This window comes from Aotus nancymaae, unplaced genomic scaffold, assembly GCF_030222135.1.
Source record: "Aotus nancymaae isolate 86718 unplaced genomic scaffold, 86718_ANA_hifiasm-v0.15.2.pri h1tg000075l, whole genome shotgun sequence".
In the NCBI taxonomy this organism is placed as follows: Eukaryota; Metazoa; Chordata; class Mammalia; order Primates; family Aotidae; genus Aotus; species Aotus nancymaae.
In genome coordinates, this window is record NW_026988490.1 from 3,722,224 (window position 1) to 3,745,270 (window position 23,047).

Here is a 23,047-nt window from a genome sequence, read left to right on the forward strand (position 1 = left end):
CAGCACTTTGGGAGGCCGAGGCGGGTGGATCATGAAGTCAGGAGTTTGAGACCAGCCTGACCGATACGGTGAAACCCTGTCTCTACTAAAAACACAAAAATTAGCTGAGCATGGTGGCGCATGCCTGTAATCCCAGCTACTCGGGAGGCTGAGGCAGGAGAATTGCTTGAACCCAGGAGGCAGTGGTTGCGGTGAGCAGAGATCATAAGCCGAGATCATGCCATTGCACTCCAGTCTGGGTAGCAAGAGTGAAACTCTGTCTTACTTTAAAAAAAAAAAAAAAAAAAGAGAGAGAGAGAGAGAGAGAATGAACTCCAGTACATTGGGTGGATGAGGTGGGAAGACCAGGAGTTTGACACCAGGCTGGAGAACAGAGCAAGACCCCAACTCCATGAAACATAAAACAATTATCCAGGTGTGGTAGTGCATGGCTGGAGTCCCAGCTACTCAGGAGGCTGAGGTAGGAGAATCGCCTGAGCCTAGGAGGTTGAAGCTGCAGTAAGCTGTCTTTGCACCACACTCCAGCCTGGGCAATAAATAGAGTAAGACTCTATATCTGCTGGGGAAAAAAAAAATGAACGAACTGACTGGAAAAGAACAAAGGTGGGCCAGGGGCGTTGGCTCATGGCTGTAATCCCAGCACTTTGGGAGACCGAGGTGGGTGGATCACTTGAGGTTGGGAGTTCAAGACCAGCCTGGCCAACATGATAAAACTCATCTCTACTAAAAATACAAAAATTAACTGGCATGGTGGTGGGTGCCTGTAGTCCCAGCTACTTGGGATGCTGGGGCAGGAGAACTGCTTGAACCCAAGTGGCAGAGGTTGCAGTGAGCTGAGATTGTGCCACTGCACTCTAGCCTGGGTGACACAGCAAGACTCTGTCTCAAAAAAAAAAAAAAAAAGAGAGAGAAGAATAAACAACCACCACCAAAAAAATGAAAAATAACAACAAAAGAACGAAGGTGAAGGTGCTGGATCCCACAGCTGACCAGGAGCGTGTCCGGCGTGGGCCCACGGTGAAGGTGCTGGATCCCACAGCTGACCAGGAGCGTGTCCGGCGTGGGCCCATGATGCAGGTGCTGGATCCCACAGCTGACCAGGAGCGTGTCCGGCGTGGGCCCACGGTGAAGGTGCTGGATCCCACAGCTGACCAGAAGTATGTCTGGCATGGGTCCACGGTGAAGGTGCTGGATCCTACAGCTGACCAGAAGTATGTCTGGCATGGGTCCACGGTGAAGGTGCTGGATCCCACAGCTGACCAGGAGCACATCTGGCGTGGGCCCATGGTGAAGGTGCTGGATCCCACAGCTGACCAGAAGTGTGTCTGGCATGGGCCCACGGTGAAGGTGCTGGATCCCACAGCTGACCAGGAGCACGTCCGGCGTGGGCCCACGGTGAAGGTGCTGGATCCCACAGCTGACCAGGAGCACGTCCGGCGTGGGCCCACGGTGAAGGTGCTGGATCCCACAGCTGACCAGGAGCACGTCCGGCGTGGGCCCACGGTGAAGGTGCTGGATCCCACAGCTGACCAGGAGCGTGCCCGGCGTGGGCCCATCGTGAAGGTGCTGGATCCCACAGCTGACTAGAAGTGTGTCTGGCATGGGCCCACGGTGAAGGTGCTGGATCCCACAGCTGACCAGGAGCACGTCCGGCGTGGGCCCATGGTGAAGGTGCTGGATCCCACAGCTGACCAGAAGTGTGTCCGGCGTGGGCCCACAGTGAAGGTGCTGGATCCCACAGCTGACCAGGAGCGTGTCTGGCGTGCGCCCATGGTTGAAGGCCCGTCTCCCCACTACTTCATGTCTGGACAAAGGCCACGCCCAGGGGCAAGGAGGCCCATGCCTAGAGGAGGCCTCTGAGCTGGTTCCAGCTCCTCAAGTCACCCCAATGCTATGAAATGAGCCATCAGAGGCTCTGCCCACACAGATGGCATGGCCACGCCATGGCCACAGAGTGGAAGGCGACTGTCCTCACCACCTCCCGGGCACCATGAGGGAAGTGTGAGGACTGATGCACAGGAACTCAGAGCTTCCCACTCGTGGTGCTCAGAAGACAGACCTGCTGGGTTGCTCCCCAGTCTCTCCCTCTAAGACATATCCTTTTCCAAGCATTTTCCCTTACACAGACTTCACATTTTGAAAGACTGACCCCTTCATCTAGGTCCAGTGTCCCGATCCCCAAAACAAAGCTGTTTGATCAATACTTCCTTTCTCCACTTCACCTGGGTCAGAGGCTGCTGCACACGAAGGCCAGGCCACGGGGGCTCCTGCAACACAGCTCCCGGGCATGGCCGGCCAGCCATCTCACAGGGCCTGCATTACAAAGGCCTGGGAAGGCCCAGCTTTATCCATCTCTCTGGTCCAGGCTCAGGCCTCAGGCCCCAGCCAGCACCCATGCAAAGTAGGAACGTAATTGGTTCTAGTGCCTGAGCTCTCAATTCCAGTCTGAGGCCAATAAACTGGTTACTTGCATTAATCTCCAAAGCTTTACCTCAGGAAACATGACTTCTGTTTTTTTTGGAGATAGGTTCTTGCTGCGTGGCCAGACTGGAGTGCAGTGGTGCAATCACAGCTAACTGCAGCCTCCAATTTCAGCGGCAAAGCAATCCTCCCACATCAGCCTCCCCACCAGGCTAAGTTTTCTTATTTTGGTAGAGACTGGGTCTTGGTATTTTGCCCAGGCCCAGAGACGTGATTTCACATAAAATACTAAAAACAGTCCAGGCCCCTCCTCCACCTTCTTTGAGGACCCCCGGTTGCCACCTGCAAAGGCCAGAGACAAGCCCGTGGGACACTCACTCCATCATGGACGCCTCCTTGGTCTCCAGGATGTGGTCCGTCAGGATCCAGGGCATGGACATTTCGATGGGGAACTGGATCCTGCGGCCCATGGTCAGCTCCAGGAAGAACTCTCGGAACCACAGCTGCGAAAGGTCGCAGCACTGCTGCAGCGTTTCTGGGAGGTTCAAACACACCATGTCATCTCCCACCAGCAGAAAAACCTTTAGCAGAGACGACACAAGGGGCTGTGTGCCTGGCGCCAGCTCCTCCTCCCTCAGCTGCAAGCCATGCGGCGTGGACATGAGTGCAGAAGGGATCACTGAGGCCTTGCACTAGAGACAGGACCGGCTGGGCATGGCTGCAGGTAAAGTCACCTCATCAACCTTCTGAGCCCTTCAGTGGGATCCAGGGGGAAAGTGTTTTTGTTTTGTTTTTTTTTTGATACAGGGTGTAGGGTGTCTCTCACTGTCACCCAGGCTAGAGGGCAGTGGCATGATCACAGCTCACTGCAGCCTTGAACTGGGCTCAGGCCATCCTCTTGCCTCAGCCTCCCGAGTAGCTGAGACCACAGGCGTGTGCCACCAAACCTAACTAATGTTTGTATTTTTTGTAGGCATGGGGGTCTCGCCATGTTGCCCAGGCTGGTCTCAAGCTCCCAGCTTCAAGTGATTCTCCTGCCTTGACTTCCCAAAGTGGTAGGATTACAGGTGTGAGCCACTGTGTTTGACCTAAAAATGTTCTTTTCAAAAGGAGACATAAAAATGGGACTTCTTTATTTTGTTGTTGTTGTTGTTTTTGAGACGGAGTTTCGCTCTTGTTACCCAGGCTGGAGTGCAATGGCGCGATCTCGGCTCACCGCAACCTCCGCCTCCTGGGTTCAGGCAATTCTCCTGCCTCAGTCTCCCGAGTAGCTGGGACTACAGGCGTGCGCCACCATACCCAGCTAATTTTTGTATTTTTAGTAGAGACGGGGTTTCACCTTGTTGACCAGGATGGTCTCAATCTCTTGACCTCGCGATCCACCCACCTGAGCCTCCCAAAGTGCTGGGATTATAGGCGTGAGCAACCGCGCCCGGCCCCAAAATTGGGACTTGTTTACTTTTACTCAGTATAAAAAGCAGCGTCCAGGCTGCACCCTTACAGGCACCCTCAGGGAGGTCTGGCTAACGCAAAAGGAGACCGCACTTGACCTCCATCCCTCCACGGAGTCAACAGCAGCAGTGGTGCCAGTTCCTCCATACCTGCAGCACCCCAGCCAAGGCAGCGGGGCTCCTGTTCTGAGCAAGAGGTGGACATGGACGACTCGATGAGGACATGGGGCAGACACACGGAGGGCAGAGTGCACCCACTGGTGGCCAGTAAGGGGGCCAGGTGCCACCCAGGATGGGCTTGCCTGGCACAGGGCACCTGCTACCTTCCCCCATGTCATGGTCTTTGGGGGCCATTTTGGTGTTTATCAATACCTGTGTCTCAACTCAGGCACCAGATTACATTTGCCTGTGTTTCTAATCCCGCATGGGTTGAAAAGATTTTCTGTTCATGTCGTGGGGCCAGCCCGGGCTCCTCAGTTCTTACCCTTACAGGGGCCACGCCCTGTGGAGCAAGCTCAGGCCAGGGACGTACAGCAACCGCCAGAGAGGGCAGGACCAGTCACTGTCTGGGTGCACCAAGGGACGGGGTGGGGGACGGTCAGGCAGGCGGAAGCATTCTAGACACGTTAGTGGTGTTAGGTCATGCTGGGCTGGACGCTGGTCAGCAGTATCTCTTACCGCTGAAATTTATCAAGTGAGTGTAGAAGAATGACTCTCGATGAAATTTTTCAATGTCCAATATGGTGGGCCCCTCAAGGCTACTTCTCAAGGTTTTCTTGGAACCACTTTTGTCTGCAATGAGGGACTCTAGCATAGTTCTCACCATGTAAAGCTGGATTATCCAAGGAAACATTTGTGGGGGAGAAAATATACAAGGTACGTTAGTTACGCCAAACTCAGAAAGCCCACGAGAGGACTGCTCCGCTATGCCCTGGCCAAGAGGGTCCCGCACCGGCTCCCCGAGGGGTCCGGTGCCTGCCTATGCGGCTGCGTTGCTGCTGCTTGGGGAAAAGAACAGCTTGTCTCCGTGATAAACGTCAAGAGAAACAAACGATGTCTTACCACCAAAGGTTAAAAGGGGGAGGTAGGTGCACGACCGCCTCAGAAACGTGTTAACTGCATGCAAGAGCCTCTCCATGCCCAGAGACTTGAGCTGCCTGAGCAGCTCGGCCGAGCCCAAGGACTCGGCCATGGTGCGGACCAGGTAGAGCTAGACACGGACAGACAGAAGGGAGAGGCAGGAGAGAGATGTTAGTCACGAGACACATGCTCCAGGCAGGGAAGGACACGGGGCGCACGCAGAGGGAGACAGGGAGGGCAGCCGGCACCACGCACGGGCCGAGGGCCGTCCCCGGGGCCCTCCTGCAGAGCCAGTAGTGTGCACTGCTGGTGACTTTCCAGAGAGTGGCAAAGAGATTCAAACCCTCCAGCAGAGAGATGAGGGAGAAGACCAGCCAGAGGACAGAGGACAGACGCAGAAGAGCGGATTAAACCGGTGTGAAAGTTGCGAGAAGCACCTTGCGGAGGCCTGAACACACCAGGAGAGAGGACCACGGGACACGAAGCAGAGCCTCAGTTTCCCATGCCCCGTCTGTGGGATGGTTATTCGTAAAGATCATACAGACACAAACACCCATCAAGAAACACAGGATGAAGACGGACATGTGGACCGGTGCCCACATTTTTGGGACGGCGTTGAAATGGAGTCAGACTTCTTAGTGCACGTGACACATCTGACAATCAAGGCATGACTCACTCACTCCCAACTCACTCAGGCGGGAAACAGAGGAGCAGCAGAAACCACAGGCGCCGCTTGTTCTGTCTGAGCAGGCAACGGGGACCTCATTTCACCCCCACCTCGCCAGCCCAACCCACTTACAGCTCAGGGTGGGTCCCCCCAGGGAGAGGGTGCAGAGGGGGGCTCAAGGGACGAGAACCTGAGTGCTGGAGGGTCCCACGGCGCGGCGTGGCACTTTTATGTCGAAGCCGCTCTTGGGGTCCTTCTCGCCCCGCAGGGCGGGGTCATTGAAGGGCTCGTGCCCCGTCTCCCAGTCGCACACGGTCTTCCTGATGGCCTGCAGGACACTGAACGCCCCGCCAAGTTACCAGCAAGGCCCAGAGGTTGAGACCCCCAACCTCGCAATCGCAGCATCTCCTCGCCCAACTACTGTCTCAGAACAGCCCCCAAGAAAATACGAATTCCTTTGTGGGCCGTGGAGGGAGGTGGTAACGGACCAGCCCAACAGGAAAGTTTAAAAGCAGGCTGCCTTCTGGAGAGCATTGCCACCCCCAAAAGACTGTCCTGAGCTGCAGTTGGCATCCCCTTTAGCCTGGGGCGGCAGCGAGGTAGCTGGGAGTCATGCTGTGGGCAGGGAGAGGGCAGAAAACAGCCTCCGCCAGCAGCAGAGCTGGGCCCCACCTGCCTACAGCCAGCTGTCCCCAGGAACCAAGAGGGATGTGAAGTCACCCACATAACTGGAGCCTGGGCCTGTCTCTCGACAGGTTTAGAACACAACCCCATTTCCAACAGGGATCCACCGTGCGGAGACCCCCATGGACACCATGCACAAGCCAGACACTGTGAGCCTGGGATAAATGCACCTTGTCCCGAAGCCTGGGATAAATGCACCTTGTCCCGGGTCCTCACACGCCCTGGACATTCTGCAGTTTACTTATATGTCCACTGTTTGGGTAGTAATTGGACCTATGCATTATTTTAGAGGTAATTCAGCAAGAGGGCATCTGGAGGTTGAAGATGAATGTATTAAAATCATTTTTGAGAATTTAACACTCCTATTGTTTGAACCCACGTTCATCCTAGGACGTGTGGGTGCAGCGGGCACCGGGTATGGGAAAGGCTGACCTCTGGATGACGTTCTTCTTCTTCTTGATGGCCTGCCGCAGTGGCTCCCTGAGGGTCACCTGGGAGAAGTCCTGCAGTGCGGCGTAGACAGTATGCCGGATGGCATGGTTGAACACACTCTCCATCCTGCCCATCAGCACCTGCAGGCCTTTGATCATGGCGATCACCTGCGGGGACACGGTCACAGGGACGGCCCTTCTTAGGGCGGCACTGCTCGGGGCTGCTCTTCCTGGGCCACAGCACCTCTCCCAGGCCCTCCCACCTTCCTGCCCTGCAGCTGCCCTCTCCCAAAATGTCTTCTCCAGAGCTGTAGGCAATGCAGCTGTGCCTGCATCTGACTTCCCATCAGACCATGAGCACCTGGAGGCTAGGGAGCATCTGACTGAAAACACACCCAAATCCCACATTGTCACAACAAAGGGACACTGAATTACCATTCACAGAAAAAGCCTGAAGACTTCAATTGAACATAATTACATGACAAAGAGCTTCCAGAGTAATTCCTGGGACAGAAAAATGCTGCCAGTGGCTAATTATTCCCCTGTTTGCAGCCAGTAATTCTGCAGTTACGCTGTGCTTTATTACTTCTGAATAAACAACTGAAGGGTGCAAACCAAGCATGACCTTTACAAGGGCATGAGTTTTCTTACTGCTTTTGCAGTTTATAAATATTTCTACAGCCAACTTCCCAATGGCTATTTGAGACCCAGAAATCTCTCTGAAAGCAGCAAGTGAGGCAGAGCAAGACAAACTTACCCCAAGTCCACCCTGTCGTGTGGACATCTGACGTATAAGACACCGAAGCAGAACATTTCATAGCACCAGTAAAACATAATTCACTTCCTTTTATTTTTTAAATAGAACGTTGTACTTAAGACTAATACATCTGGGAAAATCTTAAAAACCCTTCTTTCACCAGGCACGTTAGCTCACAGTTATAATCCCAGTACTTTGGAAGGCTGATGTGGGAGAATCACGAGACCAGAGTTCAAGATCAGCCTGAACAACATGGCCGGACTCCATCTCTACAAAAAATGTAAACACTAGCCAGGTGTGGTGGTATGAGTGAGTAGTCCCAGCTACTCAGGAGGCTGAGGCAGGAGGATCACCCAAGCCTAGGAGTTCAAGGCTGCAGTGAGTCATGAGTATGCCACTGTACTCCAGCCTGGGAGACAGAGCTGGACCCTTTTTCAAACAAAACAAAACACTCGCTTCAACATCTGAAAATGGTCTTCAGTCCACAGTAATAATTTTAAAAGGGTTTTTTTTTTTTTTAAGTTTTTGACAGATTCAAAACTAATGCAGCTTTTTTTTTTTTTTTTTGAGACAAAATCTCGCTCTGTCACCAGGGTTGGAGTGCAGTGGCGTGACCATAGCTCACTGCAGCCTTGAACTCCCAGGATCAAGCGAATTTCCTGCCTCAGCCTCCTGGATAACTTGGTTTGAAGTTCACTCTACAAGAACACAAATGTGTTTTTCCAATACTTCACACAGTCTCCCTCTATCGCTTTCCAGTTTTTTTTTTTTTTTTTTTTTTTTGAGGCGGAGTTTCGCTGTTGTTACCCAGACTAGAGTGCAATGGTGCGATCTCGGCTCACCGCAACCTCCGCCTCCTGGGTTCAAGCAATTCTCCTGCCTCAGCCTCCCGAGTAGCTGGGATTACAGGCGCGCACCACCACGCCCAGCTAATTTTTTTGTATTTTTAGTAGAGATGGGGTTTCACCTTGTTGACCAGGATGGTCTCGATCCCTTGACCTCGTGATCCACCCGCCTCGGCCTCCCAAAGTGCTGGGATTATAGGCGTGAGCCACCGCGCCCGGCCTGCTTTCCAGTTTTATTCACACCTTTTGTGTTCCTCATTATGGCTTTATTAACAGCCTGATGCATGGGTAAATGCAGACGTTTCTGACAAGTATGTGAAACATGGCTTACATGAGTTTGGTGTTTTTCTTTTTCATAAAATTTTGAGGTGGAAAAGTTGACAGTCTGCTTTTAATTCATCCTTATATAACGTAAATAATTTCCAAATAGACTTTTTTCATGTAAGACTCATGGTCTATACGTGATTAAATTAATGAAAATTTTAGAAAAGAAAAAATCTGGAAGAAAATGCACTCAACTGCCCAGCGCCATCTCCGTGATGGCACCGCAGGCACTGTGCCTTCTTAATGCCATGCTTGTGTTTTCAGAGTGCTTGCTTTGGAAAATTGGTTGATGATTCTATATTTCTTCTCTAATCAACAAGAAAGAAAAGTTCTATTTAGAAAAGCAAATGAAGAAAAAGCCAATTAAGTGAAAATGATAACACTATGTATTCACACCTACAGGAAGAAGGAAAAGGCATGCTGACGGCAAACTGAGAGCTTTAGATGCATGCATTAGAAAACTAAAAAGGATAAAAATCATCGTTATCAAACATTCATCACAAATTTATAGAAAACGGCAAACTCCCCCCAAAATAGAAAAATAACTAAAAGCAAAAATTAATGAAACAGAAAACCAGCATATAATCAAGAGTGACCAACAAAGACAAAGCTGTTCAGTAAAGAATGAATAAAACTGACAAATGTCCAGCAAGTAAAGAACAACAACAAAAGACAGAAGCAGGCCGGGCACAGGGGCTCACGCCTGTGATCCCAGCACACTGGGAGGCCAAGGACGGGTCACTTGAGGTCCGGAGTTCAAGACCAGCTTGGCCAACATGGTGAAACCCCGTATCTACTAAAAATACAAAAATTAGCCAGAAATAGCTTGAACCTGGAAGGTGGAGGTTGCAGTGAGTCAAGATTGTGCCTCTGCACTCTAGCCTGGGCAATAGAGCAAGACTCTGTCTCAAAAAAAAAAAAAAAAGAGAGAAACACAAATTACCAGCATTAAGAATGAAAATGGGGATATTAGTAGTAGTTTACAGATTAAGAGATGACGAGCGGCCGGGCGCGGTGGCTCACGCCTGTAATCCCAGCACATTGGGAGGCTGAGGCGGGTGGATCACAAGGTCAGGAGTTCGAGATCAGCCTGGCCAAGATGTTGAAACCCTGTCTCTACTAAAAATACAAAAATTAGTTGGGCACGGTGGCATGTGCCTGTAATCCCAGCTACTCAGAAGGCTGAGGCAGGAGAATCGCTTGAACTTGGGAGGTGGAGGTTGCAGTGAGCTGAGATCGCGCCACTGCACTCCAGCCTGGGTGACAGAATGAGACTCTGTCTCAAAAAAAAAAAAAAAAAAAAGAGATGATGAGAAAATACTTTCATAGGATAGATGGAGATCAATGGAATAGAATTAAGAGTCCAGAAGTTAACGTACATTTATAGTCAACTGATTTTCAATAGGGTGCCCAACAATTCGATGGGGAAAGACCATCTTTTCTTTTCTTTTTTGAGACGGAGTTTTGCTCTTGTTACCCAGGCTGGAGTGCAATGGCGTGATCTCGGCTCACCGCAACCTCCGCCTCCTGAGTTCAGGCAATTCTCCTGCCTCAGCCTCCTGAGTAGCTGGGATTACAGGCACGCGCCACCGTGCCCAGCTAATTTTTTTGTATTTTTAGTAGAGACGGGGTTTCACCATGTTGACCAGGATGGTCTCGATCTCTTGACCTCGTGATCTACCCGCCTCGGCCTCCCAAAGTGCTGGGATTACAGGCCTGAGCCACCGCGCCCGGCACAAGACCATCTTTTCAACAAATAGTTCTGACAACTGGATGTGCACGTGGGAGAGAATAAAGCTGGACCCTTGTGCAGGAAAGGGTTAACGCAGCAGGCTTGGGAGAATGAAACCCCGCACATCCCGAAGAAAGGCCCATAGTCAGGACTGGCTGAGGACATCCCAGGAAGCAGCTCTGAGACCTGGGAGTGTCCTGCCTAGAGAGTATGTTTTTATATGCCTGGGGCCCAGGGCCTATTGCTGTACTAGTCTGACCAGACAGTCTCTGCTAACAAGGTGACTCACGGTGACCTCTTCTGTGAGTTTTGAGGGCCTAGAGTCTGAGTAGCCCAGGTCAGCCATGTGACTGGCCCCCAGTAGAAACCCAGGACCCCAAGGCTCTGAGGAGCTGCCCTGGTTGGCTGCACTTTGCATGTGTTTTCACACATCATCACTGGGAGAAATAAGCACATTCTGTGCAGTTCCACCATCAGGGCACAGACAGAAGTTTACACCTGGATTTTCCAGACCTCATCAATATGTCTTTTCCCTTTGCTGACCCGACTCTCTGCGTTTTGGCTGCAATGAGTCACAACTTTCAGTGTAACAACTACCAAGCCCTGTGAGTCCTCCCAGCCAGTTGGGGGATGGAGGGTGGCCTGGAGGGCCCCTGACACAACCTTGTCACATGTTGTATAAAAATCCACTCAAAGTGGATCAAATATTTAAATTAGGCGGCAAAACTATAAAACTTTTAGAAGAAGCCGGCCGCGGTGGCTCATGCCTGTAATCCTACCACTTTGGGAGGCTGAGGCGGGTGATCATCTGAGGTCAGGTGTTCAGGACCAGCCTGGCCAACATGGTGAAACCCCATCTCTACTAAAAATACAGAAATTAGCCGGGTACGATGGTGCTGTAATCTCAGCTACTCAGGAGGCTGAGGCAGGAGAATTGCTTGAACCCAGGAGGTGGAGGTTGCAGTGAGCTGAGATCGTGCTGGGCGACAGAGCAAGAGTCCATCTCAAAACAAAAACAAAAACTTTTAGAAGCAAGCACAGGAGTAAGCAGGGGTAACACCTCCTTCACCTCCCTTCCCCGTACCCGACACTCCTCTCCAACTAGACGCAGGCCCAGGAGTCCAGCTCCGCGCACAGGGAGCTGTCAGTGCAGACCCAGGACCGACAACCACTGTTTCTCTAACACATTCTACTCTGACTACTCTGCCAGGTGGAAAGGGCAGCCCACGCAGAAGCGATGAGTCAACAGGCAGCAACTGCCAGTGTGCTTCTGACAGAGAAGCCAGTGTGAGGCCAGAGCAGTGCGTGGCAGCGTGGGCGGCCGTGCGTCCTACCTCCACCAGGGCGAACTTCTCCTCACTGGTGTAGTTGTAGCGCGTGGCACGCTCATACTCCTCGGCGCTGTCGGGGCAGTCCTTGTTGGAGTACTTGTCGGTGGGGTGCACGAGCTTCCACGAATACTGCGGTGGCCAAAAGAGGAGAGATGTTCCATACTGCATGCAAAACGCCTGGCTTCTGGTCTGACTCACATGACGGCAGCCAAAGCCAGAAGGCTGGCCTTCTAACCTTTGCTGCATTCTGAAAGTCACACAAAAGGGCACACACACCATCCATCTCCACAGATGGGCAAAAGACCCTGGCCCTGTAACGTCTCGTTTAAAAAACCTACCTGGCAAAATGGCCTGAATAGTGAGTGCTAGGTATCTAAGACTCTAGGCATTTCATCCTCATTTTAAAAAAGACAGTGGGCCGGGCACGGTGGCTCATGCCTATAACCCCAATACTTTGGGAGGCCGAGGTGGGAGGATCACTGGAGCCCAGGAGTTCAAGACCAGCCTAAGCAATATAGTGAGGCCTCATCTCTATAAAAACTAAAATAATAAGTAAAATAAAAAAGATTTTGCCTTTCAAATGATCATGTACTCTTCCAATTTGATAATTTATATGTGATCAAAATAAATCACAAAAGGGTGATTTATAACTTACGGTATCCAAATCTTTATATGGCACCTGAACAATTTACTAATGTTCAACAAAAGATATTGAGACACTGATGGCTGGAGCTCCAAAGAGAAAATGTGACTTTAAAAATGCGGGGGACAAAGAGACATTAATGGGTACAAATACACAGTTTGACGTTAGAAATAAGACCCAGTGTTGGATGGATCAATTAGGGTGGCTATTCATTAAAATAATTTATGCTACATTTCAGAATAGACAGAGAAGAACTTGAATGTTTCTAGCATAAGGACATCCCAATCACACCAAATGGATCTTTGCAAATTGTATGACTGTATTAAATTATCACATGTATCCTGAAACTATGTACCCCTATTATGCATCAATACTATGATAGGGTGAGACCCTGTCTCAAAAAAGAGAGAGACCTAAAGACCATCGTAATGGCACAAATTTAATTCCATCAAGAGGTTTTTTAAAATGAGGCCCTTTGTTTATAACACACATACATGAAATGTACTTTCAGGCACCTTGGAAACATTTCTGCTGATAGATGTTCGTCTTTCTGGGGCCAAAGAAAAAAGCCCAAAGACCAAAATTTAATGTGAATAAAGTGCCCAAGGAGACTTTGGAGGGGGGTTGGGGTGGGGGGCCGGGCCTACCACTTCCATCACGTGCGCGCTCCACTGGGACAGCAGCTGCAGGCCCTGCAGCGCCAGGTCGAACAGCTTCCGGTACTCCACATCTGTCTTCTGGGCCTCCTGGCGGCCTGAGCCTGTGACCACCTGCACAAGGCGGGCACAGTCCCATGAGAAAGCCATGCCCTCCCCCCACCCGGTCCTCTGACCACCTGCACAAGGCGGGCGCAGTCCCGTGAGAAAGCCATGCCCCCCCCCAACCTGGTCCTGTGACCACCTGCACAAGGCGGGCGCAGTCCTGTGAGAAAGCCATGCCTTCCCTCCATCCGCTCCACCCACCCTGGGGATCCACCCAGAGAATCCACCCAAAGTCACATGCGTGAAAACATGAAATGCCGTGGGCGCTGGGAACTCCCCCCGGGAAAAGGGTGGCCAAGGGTGTGCTGTAGAGCGCAGAGCAAGGGACAGGCCGCTGCCACCGCCACCACCTGGGGGCACCGCGGGCCAGGCTCGGGGCTGTTACGAACGTGGGCTTGGCACACTTCCACTAGGTTGGGGAAGGCAACGCCCAAGTCACATGGGTTTGTGTCTATCAGATAACGACCTCCTAAGTTTAAAAATGTGATGTATGGGGAGGAAGGAGCAGCCTGGAGAAGGCAGGCTTCTTTGATTAGACATCCTTTTATAGATATGATGTTAGGACTATGCAAATATTTTATGTAATTAGGACAATTAAATGAGATGGGAAATGCAATCCCTAGAAGTCAAAAGCAAAATGAAACTGGCTGGAACAGGAACTTGTCTGGAGTTCACAGCATAGCCACTGAGAGGACCCACCCTGAGCAGCTCTAAACACCATGGTGTGACTTAAAATCCTCTGAGCAAGAAGCTCAAGGGCAAAATCACCTGCAAAACAGATCGTAAAGCTATTTTTTTTTCTTTTTTTGCATTTTTTTAAAAATTGTACTTTAGGTTCTGGGGTGCATGTGCAGATCATGCAGGATTGTTGCATAGGTACATACATAGCACGATGGTTTGCTGCCTCCATGCCCCCATCACCTATATCTGGTATTTCTCGCTCTGTCACCCAGGCTCAAGTGCAGTGGCGCGATCTCAGCTCACTGCAACCTCTACCTCCTGGGTTCAAGTGATTCTCCTGCCTCAGCCTCCCGAGTAGCTGGGACTACAGGCATGCGCCACCATGCCCAGCTAATTTTTTGTATTTTTAGTAGAGATGGGGTTTCACCACGTAAGCCAGGATGGTCTCGATCTCCTGACCTTGTGATCCACTCACCCTGGCCTCCCAAAGTGCTGGGATTACAGGTGTGAGCCACCACGCCTGGCCTATAAATCCTAAAGCAATTTCTAGTCACTGTAATTAGTAGTGCTGGCATTGCTTTTTGAAGACTAGATTATGACATAAATCAAATTATGCTGGCATCGTTCACCAGGATGTTCAGCTTTCAGAAAAAAGAAAATCAACAAACCTAAAGTGGAATCACTTCAAAATAGTATTCAGAAAAAAAACTGATTTGTTACCTTAGATAATGCCAGAGAACCAATTACAGTCAGGTGCCACAACTAAGGGGCTTGACCATGTTGGCCAGGCTGGTCTTGAACTCCCAACCTAAGGTGATCCACCCACCTCGGCCTCCCAAAGTGCTGTGATTATAGGCATGAGCCACCACGCCCAGCCCAAAAAGCTCTTTATAAAAGTAAAAAGTATATAAAGTAAAAAAGTTACAGTAAGCTAAGGCTAATTTACTATTAAAGAAAGAAAAAGACTTTTTTTTTTTTGAGACAGAATTTCGCTCTGTCACCCAGGCTGAAGTACAGTGGCGTGATCTCGGCTCACTGCAACCTCTGCCTCCTGGGTTCAAGCGATTCTCCTGCCTCAGCCTCCTGAGTAGCTGCGTTTACAGGTGCACACCACCATGCCCAGCTATTTTTTTCCTACGTTTAGTAGAGATGGGGTTTCACCTACGTTTGGTCAGGCTGGTCTTGAAGTCCTGACCTCGTGACCCGCCTGCCTCTGCCTCCCAAAGTGCTGGGATTACAGGCGTGAACCACCGCTTGGCTAGAAAATTACTTTTTAAAAATTTAGCATAGCCTAAGCACACAGTGTTCATAAAGTCTACACGATTGCACAGTAATGTCTGAGGACTTCCCATTCACTCACTCACCACCTACTCACCACTCACTCACACTCACCACTCACTCATTCACTCCACCTACTCACTCACCACTCACTCACCAAACACTCACCACACACACTCACACTCATCACTCACCACTCACTCACCACTCATCACTCACTCACTCAGCACACACTCACCACTCATCACTCACTCAGCACACACTCACCACTCACTCATTCACTCCACCTGCTCACTCATCACCTACTCACTCACCACACACTCACTCACCACTCCCTCACTCACCACTCACTCACCCACTCACTCCTCCACCCACCCAGAACGGCCTCCATGTCTCACGTGCCCAAACGCTTACCAGGGGTGTGTGTTAGAAGCAGCAGATAACCCAAGATTTCTAGACTACTGGGTTGTCAGTGATTTTGGTTACATGATGACTGGTAACCACAGTAGGTGGGGGACAGGGGTGCTTATTTCTCATTGTCGTGCAGTAGTACTGTAGGTGGGGCCAACATCCACAGAGTTGTCCCTGCTAAGGTCAATGGTCCTCCTGAGACCCTTTAAAGACCAACCAGTCCAGCAAAGCAGCCTGGGCATATGCCCTAAAACCTGCGGTCCCTGCCAGTAATTTGCAGCACAGACATGCCAGAGGCTGTGGCTCCCAGTCAACCTGGGTGGGTGGGGAGAATGGGAGTAGCCAAAACGCAGACATTGCAAACCCAGCTGCAAAGCTGGAAGGAGCTAAAGAGAAAGCACCTGTCCTCTGCATCCAACTCCAGGCCCACCTCCTGGATACACAGACCCAATGCCCCTGGGAGGTCTCCTGACAGCAGCCCAGAGGCTCCTGCTCACCTCTGGCCTCAGGACTTCCTTCCTTTCTAGACTTAAAGAGGTCCCGGGTCAGAAACACCCTTTCATTCCAGTGTCTTCCCTTCTCTACCCATCTTTCGAGTTGCTTAGAATCATGGTACTAGACTAGGAAATACTACTTAATTATCTTGTCTCTGTCCTTTCTCTTGGGATCCCTATTATATTTTCCTGAAAAAAATTTAAAAAGATGCTTTTTGGGCCGGGCGTGGTGGCTCACGCCTATAATCCCAGCACTTTGGGAGGCCGAGGCAGGTGGATCACGAGGTCAAGAGATCGAGACCATCCTGGTCAACATGGTGAAACCCTGTCTCTACTAAAAATACAAAAAATTAGCTAGGCACGGTGGCGCATGCCTGTAATCCCAGCTACTCAGGAGGCTGAGGCAGGAGAATTGCCTGAACCCAGGAGGCGGAGGTTGCGGTGAGCCGAGATCACGCCATTGCACTCCAGCCTGGGTAACAAGAGCAAAACTCCGTCTCAAAAAAAAAAAAGGTGCTTTTTATATAGCTGAACAGACAGATACCACATGGATTTCACTGCCTTGTCAATTACAATGGGTGCTTTTGAAGTACAATCACGCACCACATTTGGTCAATGACAGCGTGCGGAACGGTGGACAGATTATGATACCATCTTTTCACTGCACCTTTTCTATGTTTAGATATGTTTAGATACACAAAGACATACCATTGTGTTCCAACTACCCAGAGTCTTCAGCACAGCAACGTGCTCCATAGGTGTGTGGCCTAGGAGCCATGGGCTGCACCTGTGGCCTAGGTGTGCCGCGGGTTGTGCCATCCAGGTTAACATGAGGACCCGATGACGTTCCCACAGTGATGAAAATGCCTAACGACACGTTTATCAGCACCTGTCCTTGTCATTGTGTGACATATGACTGTATCTGGTAGTAAACTGTTTTTCAAAGCAATTAAACCTAAGATTTGGGTGCTAAGACACACAGGCGACCCTCGGGTGCCCGTGCGGCTCCGCGCCGTAGGCACACCTCACTGTTGCTGTAGCGCGCCAGCTCCGAGATGAAGCGCATGTGGTCCTCACGGATCTGGATCATCTGCTCACAGATGTTGTACTGCGGGCTGCTGCCGGAAGATGTGCACGTCCACCTGTGTGCAGAGAAAGTACCCGTGTTACCCACAGAAGTGCTGGCAGCCATAGCACGGGGGCCGCTACGGATGCTGGTGTGGTGCCGGAGACACACAAACGGCTTTTAAATTTTTTTTTGCGATGGAGTCTTGCTCCATGGCCCAGGCTGGAGTGTAGTGGCGCAATCTCGGCTTGCTGCAGCCTCCGCCTCCCGGGTTCAAGCAATTCTTGTGCCTCAGCCTCCCAAGTAGTTGGGACTACAGGCATGTGCCACCACACCTGGCTAATTTTTGTATTTTTAGTAGGGGTTTCACCACGTTGGCCAGGCTGGTCTTGAACTCTTTACCTCATGTGATCTGCCTGCCTCGGCCTCCCAAAGTGCTGGGATTACCAGCTTGAGCTGCCGCGCCTGGCCAGCTTTTACATTTTTAAAGCGTTGTTAAAAAAAACCACAGAAGAATACACGATGGAGACCACCTGTGACCTGTCAAGCCTAAAATATTTGCTGTCTGTCCTTTACTGAAAAGGGTTTTCAACCCCTGAGACTGAGATGCAACTTTGTCAAAATCGTGGCTGAATGGCGACCGCAGGTTGGCTATGGGCACAGTTCTCAGTATAAGTGCACGAAAGCCTCCCGAGGATCAGATGGCTCTGTAGAGTCTGCAGTGCAAGGACCACGTGTCTGCCAGCATCTGGAACTGTGCTATGGATCCCTATAGTGGGGCTGGCGGTTCTCCACACAGAGTAAGATGGTATACAGTTTAGGAGTTAGGGCCACACTGTCTGCACAGGTCACATCTGACGTACTGTCAGTTTCTTCTTGTTTTCTTTTTTTGAGGCAGGGTCTTGATCTGTTGCCCAGGCTGGACTGCAGTGGAGTAATCTTGGTTCACTGCAACCTCCACCTCCCAGGCTCAAGTGATCCTCCCACTTCAGCCTCCCGAGTAGCGAGGACTACACGTATGTGCTAACACGCCCAGCTAATTTTTGTACTTTTTTGTGAAGATGAGGTCTCACCATGTTGCCCAGGCTGGTCTCAAACTCCTGAGTTCAAGAGATCCATCCACCTTGGCCTCCCAAAGTGCTGGGATTAGAGGTGTGAGCCACATGCCCTGCCTTTTTTTTTTTTTGAAGACAACGTTTGTAAAGACTATCACCCAGCACTGTCCAATAGGGATCCCTAGGATGACGAAAATGTTCTATATCTGTGCTGTCCAACACAGTAGCTACTAACTACTGAACATTTCTTTTCTTTTTTTTTTTTGAGTTTCGCTCTTGTTGCCCAGGCTGGAGTGCAATGGCGTGATCTCGACTCACTGCAACCTCTGTCTCCTGGGTTCAAGCGATTCTCCAGCCTCAGCCTCCTGAGTAGCTGGGATTACAGGCAAGCACAATCATGCCCAGCTAATTTTTGTATTTTTAGTAGAGACAGGGTTTCTCCATGTTGGTCAGACTGGACTCGAACTCCTGACCTCAGGTGATCTGCCTGCCTCAGTCTCCCAAAGTGCTGGGATTACAGGGGTAAGCCACTACGCCCAGCTTACTATTGAACATTTCAAAATGTGGCTGTTCTAAGGAAATTAAAATTTTAATTGTATTTTGCAATAAACTTAAATGTAAATAGCCACATGTGGGAAAGGACATTCGGTTCCCGCCTGAGAATGTTAACAGTGTTATTTCTAGGTAAATAAGCAGGATGTTCTCAAACTGCAAGATGAGGACACTGAAGAAAGCTCAAACCAGGCAGCTTTTCTCTCCTCCTACCGAGATTTATTTTCCTCGTAGTGGGCGCTGGTCTTGATGTATCTTGCCAGTTCTATTTGCATGTCCCCAAACAGTGGAACCACCTGGAGTTGCTGTATTCAAAGAACAAAAAAATACGGTCATTATGTATGTTTAGTCACCAAATACAGAAGCACAAGGAAACTGTGCAATGCTAATAATTACTCTGTTTGAATGCTACCTCTGCAAATAATTCATTACAAAAAAACTGTAAATAACTTCTACATTCGGTTTGAGAGGAATAAAATACAATTTAAAAACCAACATCTACAAAAACTATTCAAATGTTAAAATTAACCTATCCTGTTGCTAGATTCACAGTCATGAAGAAATCAGCGGCATTTCTATATACTAACAACAATTAGAATACAAAAAATTAAAGAGAAATACTTTGCAATAGCACTAAAAAAAATGCATGAGTAAATCTAAAAAAAAAATGTGCAAGACCTCTAAACAAAAATACTATCGCATAAATTCTAGGGAAGGTTCTTAATAAATGGAGAAATAGACCATGTTTGTGCCTAGGAAGGGTTCAGGTTTTTTAAACGTCCACTCTCTCAACATGGATCTATCATCAATCCCAAGCAATATTCCAGGAAGAGAAGAATGGTTTTGGGGGAATCGTGTGTAAGTCAGGAAACCAATTCTAAAATGCATTTCCAAAGGTGAAGTGATGACATCTGAGACGGTCTTGAAGTGTTGAGAAATGTTAAGTTTATGAATACTGATGAATGCCGAGTGTATAACAGAATGTATTGTTTGCTAGGAAGAACAATGGCAAGGAAAGCCTAGCCGAGCCCCCGCCCCAGAGTAGAAAACTACTTGGAGCATTCCTAAGTGGCAGGACAATGTATAAATATCATACACCAGTTAAAACAATTCTGTAAGACACCTGCCCCTGCCCCCGCGGCGCCCTTGTGGAGAGTATTTTTCAGTTTGTGTGTGATTAGTGGTAAGCGGGCAGCAGCCGCCTGCTTGGTGTATTTTGTGTCGTGATCAAATACCGATTATTGTTAACAATCATCACCTGTTCAGAGAACAAATGCGAAGGTCAGTGTCTACTCAGGGCCTTCGGCCCGGAATGCTGTCAGCCCCTGAGGCTCTCAGCTCAGAAGGCTGTTGTCTCCTGCCAGCAACAGACCCACTCTGCTGTTCTATCTGGGTGTCTGCCTCTCAATTCCTTCAGCGCCGCCTGGGTGGGACCTCTCCGGCCAAGCTGGCTCACGGTATTAAAGGACAAAACTGGAAGACACACCCTTTCAAATGAGGAGAGCTGTTAGAAAGCTACAACTGTGAAGGCAGTGTGGCCTGGAACAGCGGGGGAGCCTTGTGGACAGGACAGAGAACCTGGACAGAGCCACAGACAGATTCATCACCTGAGCAGCACCGCAGAACAAGGGGCTTTGCAATAAATGGGCGGGCCCAACTGGGGAGCCACCCTGGGAAGGAGCCAAGGACGTGAAACCCCTACCTCCTACCACGCACAGAAGCCAGTTCCAGGGGGATCAGATCTAGATGAAAAAGGAAACAGAATGCTTCTAGAAGCTAACACAGCAGAAAAGTCTCATGAGCTGGATGTCAACAAAGCTTTATTTAGGCGGACATTAATGAAAAGATCCATCTATGGGACTGTACTAAAATTACGAACTTCTGTTCAGCAAGTAACACCATCGAGAAAGCAAAAAAGCCATTGGAGGTGGGAGGAGGAAGGGAATCTATTGGTCAAAGCATGTAAGTTTCAATTTCGCAGCTCAGGTAAGTTCTGGAGACCTCATCTATGGCAGTAGTTATTGTTAATAATGCATTGGATGCTTGAAATGTGCAGAAAGAGCAGAGCTTAACTGTTCTCATCACACACAAAAAATGCCGTGTGAGGTGATGGAAATGTCAATTAGCTTGAATTCATCATTTCACGATGGTATGTGTATCAAAACATCACACTGTACACCATAAACATATACAATTTTTATTTGTCAATTATATTTTAATAAAGTTAGGAAAAAAGTGAAAGGGTAATCCTCTTAGGGGAGAATACATGTATGTTAAAACATAAGGCCAGGTGCAATGGCTGAGGCCTGTAATCTCAGCACTTTGGGCAGTCAGGGCTGGGCAACATGGGGAGACTTTGTCACCACTGAGTCTAAAAACTAGCCAGGCGTGCTGGCAAGCACCTGTAGTCACAGGTACTTGAGAGGCTGAGGTGGGAGGAATCACTGTGGCCTGCTACACTCCAGCCTAGATGGCGGAGCAAGTGCCTGACTCAAAAAAAACCAAACCAAACAAACCAAAAAAATCTCACTTGTACCCAATAAAGGACATGTACCCAGAATATATAAAGAACTACGAATCAGTAGGGAAAAAAGAGCAAAAGACTTGAAGTGGCACACCACAAAGGGAACACGCTAACAACATGGAAAGCCATAGGGAAACCTGAATGAAACAGCAATGAAACACGAGCCAATACAATTGCAACGACGTATTCATCCTCAGGATGCCCACCCCCCAAAATAAGACAGTGCTAAGTGCTGGCAAGGATGTGGCACCAGGGGAGTGCTCTCTCACTGCTGATGGGAACACAGATCAGGACAGCTGTGCTGGAAAGTTGTCAGGCCGTAGGTAACCACTAACCCTGAAAACAGACATGCCCTGTGGTCCCCGGTCCCTCTCCTGGGTATGCACCCCACAGAGGACAGTCAACACTGGAACAGAGAAGTTACAGTGTAATCGTAAGACGGAAAGCTACACCACGATGGAAAGTTATGAATTGGAGCTACAGGCTCCCTCCAGGATGCACCTCACAAACAAAAGGCTGGTGACAGAAGCTAGACACAGAGGCCGGGTGTGGTGGCTCACACCTGTAATCCCAGCATTTTGGGAGGCCAAGGCGGGCGGATCACGAGGTCAAGAGATCAAGACCATCCTGGCCAACATGGTGAAACCCCGTCTCCACTAAAAATACAAAAAATAGCCAGGCATGGTGGCACATGCCTGTGGTCCCAGCTACTCGGGAGGCTGAGGCGGAAGAATTGCTTGAATCCAGGAGGCGGAGGTTGCAGTGAGCTGAGATTGCGCCATTGCACTCCAGCCTGGCGATAGAGCAAGACTCCATCTCAAAAAAAAAAAAAAAAAGAAGAAGCTAGACACAGAAGAGTACAAACAACACAATTCCCTCTGTATAAAGCTCCACCCAGGCAAAGCCAGTGCAGCACAGAAGGAAAGACAGCGAGGTTGCCTCTGCAGACAGGAGAAAGCACGTGTCCCAGACTCCACCCAGCCTCAGCATTTCCTGATGCAATCATGGTTTCACACAGGGTTTTCACACAGGACTCACGTCCCCAAAATTCAAACTGCACACAAGTCAATAAAAACACTGATCTAAAAACATGTAACTCACCTTGAAGTATTTGTCAATTTTGGATAAGTTTATTCTTTTCTTGGCATCTAACTTATAGATGTTACTGACACTCCCATCCATCAGGTACAGACCAAATCCCATCACCTGAAAAACCCACAAAATGAATGATGCAATAAAGCTCAGAACTGCAAATTTAACTACCCATAAGGACTTACACTGTAACAGCTGACAACTTCGAAGGCACAATTTGAAACACATCACAAAGCTCTATCTTTAGGCTGCTTGTCTGGTGCTCGAAATGCATCATTTTATCCTCACTGAAACTGTGCTACAAAGTGGGGGCTGGGCTTCCAGGTCAGTTGCTAAAAGCTGAAAAAACAAATCCTCTACTAGCATAACCCAAGCAGTAGGGCTATTCTAGAGCTATTAGCTTGGTGCAAAAGTAATTGTGGTTCTTTTGCCATTAAAAGTAATGTCCAATGTGTAGCCATATGTAACCAGTTACATTTTGGTGTATGCAAACTACATTTCTTTTTTTGAGATGGAGTCTCGCTCTGTCACCCAGGCTGGAGTGCAGTGGCGCAATCTAAGCTCACTGCAACCTCCGCCTCCCAAATTCAAGCGATTCTCCTGCCTCAGCTTCCCAAGTAGCTGGGAATACAGGCACCCATCACCATCATGCCTGGCTAATTTTTTTTTTTTTTTTTTTTGTATTTTTAGTAGAGACAAGGTTTCACCATGATGGTCAGGCTGGTGTTGAACTCCTGACCTCAAGTGATCCAGCCGCCTCAGCCTCC

At 49.5% G+C, this 23,047-nt stretch overlaps 1 protein-coding gene across 4 annotated transcripts in view; it reads right to left on the reverse strand.

Annotated features, from left to right (window-relative positions):
- CYFIP1 (cytoplasmic FMR1 interacting protein 1) overlaps positions 1 to 23,047 on the reverse strand; it is a 109,753-nt gene that overhangs the window by 46,474 nt on the left and 40,232 nt on the right. For all 4 annotated transcript variants that reach the window (XM_012460351.3, XM_012460348.3, XM_064367826.1 and 1 more), the window contains 9 exons: positions 22,290 to 22,394; positions 18,878 to 18,969; positions 17,016 to 17,133; positions 13,014 to 13,136; positions 11,727 to 11,852; positions 6,736 to 6,902; positions 5,810 to 5,957; positions 4,551 to 4,704; positions 2,800 to 2,956 (listed from right to left, as the gene is read on the reverse strand). In XM_012460351.3, coding sequence (XP_012315774.3) covers positions 2,800 to 2,956; positions 4,551 to 4,704; positions 5,810 to 5,957; positions 6,736 to 6,902; positions 11,727 to 11,852; positions 13,014 to 13,136; positions 17,016 to 17,133; positions 18,878 to 18,969; positions 22,290 to 22,394 — 1,190 coding nt within the window. The remainder of the gene's footprint in view (positions 1 to 2,799; positions 2,957 to 4,550; positions 4,705 to 5,809; positions 5,958 to 6,735; positions 6,903 to 11,726; positions 11,853 to 13,013; positions 13,137 to 17,015; positions 17,134 to 18,877; positions 18,970 to 22,289; positions 22,395 to 23,047) is intronic.